General features: G+C 32.4%; 1 protein-coding gene across 1 annotated transcript; it reads left to right on the top strand.

The window, feature by feature from the left end:
• Window positions 1-2,137: 2,137 nt before the first annotated feature.
• LOC110893148 (acylsugar acyltransferase 3) lies at window positions 2,138-3,672 on the top strand. Its single transcript, XM_022140265.2, has one exon. It carries the CDS (start codon window positions 2,146-2,148, stop codon window positions 3,445-3,447), a length of 1,302 nt encoding a protein of 433 aa, XP_021995957.2. The 5' UTR covers window positions 2,138-2,145; the 3' UTR covers window positions 3,448-3,672.
• The last annotated feature ends 577 nt before the right edge of the window (window positions 3,673-4,249 follow it).

Genomic DNA, 4,249 nt, shown 5'->3' with positions numbered 1-4,249 from the left:
ATTAACTAAATAAATAAAGATTAATATTCAATAAAAAACTCGTTAGTTCAGATTAATATTCAATCTTATCCTACTTTAAATATAAAAAAAATCCGTTAGTTTTTTTAAATATTTTTTTATTATTTGGTATATAAAATCATATTTATTCAACCCATGTAATACACGAGGGTTTTTAAAAATATAACTTTTTTTTATTATTTGGTAAACAATATTACATTTATTCTACTCGTGTAATACAATGGTTTTAAAGATATATTTTTTTTTTATTATTTGGTATATAATATTACATTTATTCAACCCGTACAATATATATGGTTTTTATAGATATAACTTATTTTATTATTTAATATATAAAATTACATTTTTTCAACCCGTGCAATAAAGGAGACTTTTAAAAAGATAATGTTTTATTATTTGGTATATAAATTTCATTTATTCAACCCGTGTAATACACGGGGTTATAACCTAGTATATTATTTAATTTAGAGTTAAATGTCATTTTAGTCCCTATGGTTTGTGTCATTTTGCCAGTTTAGTCCAAAGGTTTCATTTTTAATCTGTGGGTCCAAAAAGGTTTCACAGTTGCCATTTTAGTCCACTGGGTTAACTTCATCCATTTTTTCTGCTAACGAGAAGGCCAATTCGGTCATTTTATATGGCTGAATTGCCCTTTTAGTTAACAGAGTTACATCAAATGACCGAATTGGCCTTCTCGTTAACAAAAAAATGGATGAAGTTAACCCAATGGACTAAAATGGCAACTGTGAAACCTTTTTGGACCCACAGGTTAAAAATAAAACCTTTAGACTAAACTGACAAAATGGCCCAAACCACAGGAACTAAAATGGCATTTAACTCTTTAATTTATTGTAAAGATCTATCTTTTACAATAAATTTTCATAAAAAATACTCAAAACAAATATTGATTGATATAAATGTCTAACTTATCGTTTCCAACTTATAGTCATTATAGTGGTCGTAGTATCTCTATAAAAATAAATTAATATACGTTTGTGTATATTAAAATTACATTGAACCCTTATCCGTAAAAACGTGATACGCTATTGCGTGGGTTTAAGAAAAAAGTTTGGGATACTGCTGAATTTTTCTTCTAGTTCCGCCACTGAAAACTACACTATATATTTAGTTGTATACGCGAGTAGTAATATGTGCAAATATATACGCAAATAATAGCACATACACGAATCTATACATGACATGTTGTCAGGGATTTCATTGTTTAAATCATCTAATCTAATCTAACTTATAATAAAAGACTCCAAATAATGACACATGTCATTCTCCACTTCAACCTCATAAATTTTATTTATATTTGTTTAATAAATTTCTTTTAATATTAATATTAATTAATAACCAATATAGATATAACTTATTTTTATCCTTATATCTTTATCTAAAATTAATAAATAACTTTAATTTTGCAATTTAGACCCTTTGTTTTTTACTTTTAACCCAAGTTTTTCATGTTTTGCAATTTAATCCCAACTCTTTTCCAACACGCGGGTCCAGGATGGACTTGGTTATTTTTTTCTATGTTTTATGTTTCAGTTTAATTTCTCAGCAATGAGCATGCGTGATTCAAAGGTTTTACGTTTGCTTTTCGCTCGGCGTTATTTTTTTCCCGTGTTTATTTATTTTGTTTTTACGAGCTTTTCCGATGTTGGTGGTCGCTGATAATGGTATAGTATTGCTACTACTTAACACAGTTTTATGAGAATCGCTGTAACGCAGGGGCTTAATGCTAGTTGTTTATATAAAACAAGTTTGATGTGTCTTTTAGTTACGTTTCTCGCAGCTAAATAAGTGATATACTTTACACATTACTATATATGTATACGTGTATCATCGAAAAAAAATGACTGTTTTCGTCATTTTCTCCAAACTTATCCTATTGTACAAGTTAGTCGGCCTTTCTCATTCTCCTTATTTTGTGTTTTGTTTCATCTTTATGTACCAACACTCGATAATGATCTTTAGGACGGCAAATAAAAAAAAACAAAAAACACAAAACTGTTATATATGTTTTAGAAAATATTGTATAAAACAAATATCAACTTTAAAGCAAAAAACAAATGACATCAAAAACAAAAATGGCAACCTGATGGAATTGGGGTGATATAATCAATGAACTCTAGTTGCAAAGTAACCATCGAAATGGAGATCATTTCTGAAGAAATCATCAAACCTTCATCCCGGACACCAGATCACCTCAAAACTTTTAAACTCTCCTTGCTTGATCAGCTCACCTTGCATACATATGCTCCAATTATTCTGTTATACGAGTCCAAAACTGTCACTTGCAGTGATGTTTTGAAAAAATCGTTATCCGAAACCCTAACAAAGTACTACCCTTTTGCGGGAAGACTCAGCGAAGACGGGATCACAGTAGATTGCAACGACGAAGGAGTCGTTTTTGTGGAAGCGAAAATCATTGGTTGTAGACTCTTAGATTTTGTTCACAACCCTAATTACGAAACACAAAGCTTACTTTTTCCTGAAGGTTACTTGTGGAAGGGGTCATGTGTAGGTTATAGCTTTCTTGCGGCTCAAGCAACTTACTTCGAGTGTGGAGGAATGGCATTAACTATATCTATGTCCCACAAGGTTGCGGATGCACCCACGCTTGGGATTTTTCTTAGCGATTGGGCCGCAATTGCCCGTCATGAGGTGAGACCACCACCAATGATTCTTGCTACGTCCATCCCTTATTTTAATCTTGAATACATAATGCCCGAGATCGAGCTCGATATGAGTGAACCCCTTGTCACGAAAAGATATGTATTTGATGCACAAGACATAGCCCGGTTGAAACAATCAGTAACCGGGCTAGTGGAAAACCCTACAAAAATCGCGCTTGTAACCGCACTTCTTTACAAATGCGCGATTAATGCATCAACTACAAAAACGGGGTCTTTCAAAAGCACGACTTTAATTCAGCTAGTAAACATGAGGCCCCGAGTGGAACCTCCATTGCCGGATAACTCTATAGGAAACTTCACTTGGTACTTCACAACATCAAACCGTGATCAGAGTGAAACTAGTTTGGGAAATTTGGTGACTCAACTGAAGAAAGGGATCAAAGAACTTGGGGTTAGTGGGCTGGATGATTGGTTGTTGAGTGTAAGGGAGTCTGCAAACAATGTAAAAGAGTTGTTTGATAATCTTGATGTTTATAGGTGCAGTCATGTTCGAGGCAGATCGTTTTATCAGATGAATTTTGGGTGGGGGAATCCAATATGGGGTACCATTGCAGATGTGTTGGTGAAGAACACTTTCATTTTGTATGATACACCAGATGGATATGGAGTTGAAGCTGTGGTGAGTCTTGAAGAAGATCATATGAGATTATTCAATGAAGAAGTTATGGATTATGTATCCAGTAAACAAAACTCGCAATCTGCATCAATGACCCGTTCTCGAATTTGATTTATAAAACAATTCCAATTGACTATCTCAAATATTCTGGATTTTTAATTTTTGTTTTTGCTTTTGCTTTTTGATACATAGATTGTAATAAATAGAGGTTACCTGAAAGGAAAACTTTAAAAGATTTCTGTACACAGACCACCCCCGATTATCATTATGAAGTCGGGGTTGTTTATGGTCCGTTAGTAACGGTTTTTGAAACTGAACTGTGAAAATTTATATGAAGTGGCTGTGTACACACATATATATAAAGTAAAGATCTCGTAGAAAGTATTTTATCATACAAAACGTACGAAAGATATGGAGAAGTAAATAAAACGTGGTGACATTTTCGTAATTATTTTACTCGTAATTACTCTACAAAGATCAAATTTACCATACAAGATCCTTTGTAGAGTAATTATAAGATCCTTTGTAGAGTAATTATGATACTCTTTAAAATTACCCTATAAAATCAAAATTCCTATATGATCAAAATTATCCTACAATATCGTTTGTAAAATAATTATGATACTCTACAATATCAAAATTATCCTATAAGATCATTTTATAAAATTACCCTACAAGATCATCTTACAAAATACCATACAAGATTAATACACAATGTATTATAGGAAACAAGATCATACATATTTGTTACAATTATTCTGTAAATATCTCCTCTCATATAGGAGATTCCCTGTACATCTTTATATACGTGTATCATGAATGAGAAAGGGGCAACAAGGTTTTCATTCTATCATGGTATCAAACCTATACTAACAGCCGATCCTGTTCTCCCACTCTTCTTCCTGCGCCGATA

The sequence above is a fragment of the Helianthus annuus genome, chromosome 12 (assembly GCF_002127325.2).
Source record: "Helianthus annuus cultivar XRQ/B chromosome 12, HanXRQr2.0-SUNRISE, whole genome shotgun sequence".
Taxonomy (NCBI): domain Eukaryota; kingdom Viridiplantae; phylum Streptophyta; class Magnoliopsida; order Asterales; family Asteraceae; genus Helianthus; species Helianthus annuus.
The sequence above is the reverse complement of the archived record's forward strand: the minus strand, read 5'-3'. Positions and strand labels throughout refer to the sequence as shown.

Coding starts and splice junctions, on each gene's coding strand:
- LOC110893148 (XM_022140265.2), top strand. CDS start 2,146: ATGAACTCTAGTTGCAAAGTAACCATCGAAATGGAGATCATTTCTGAA.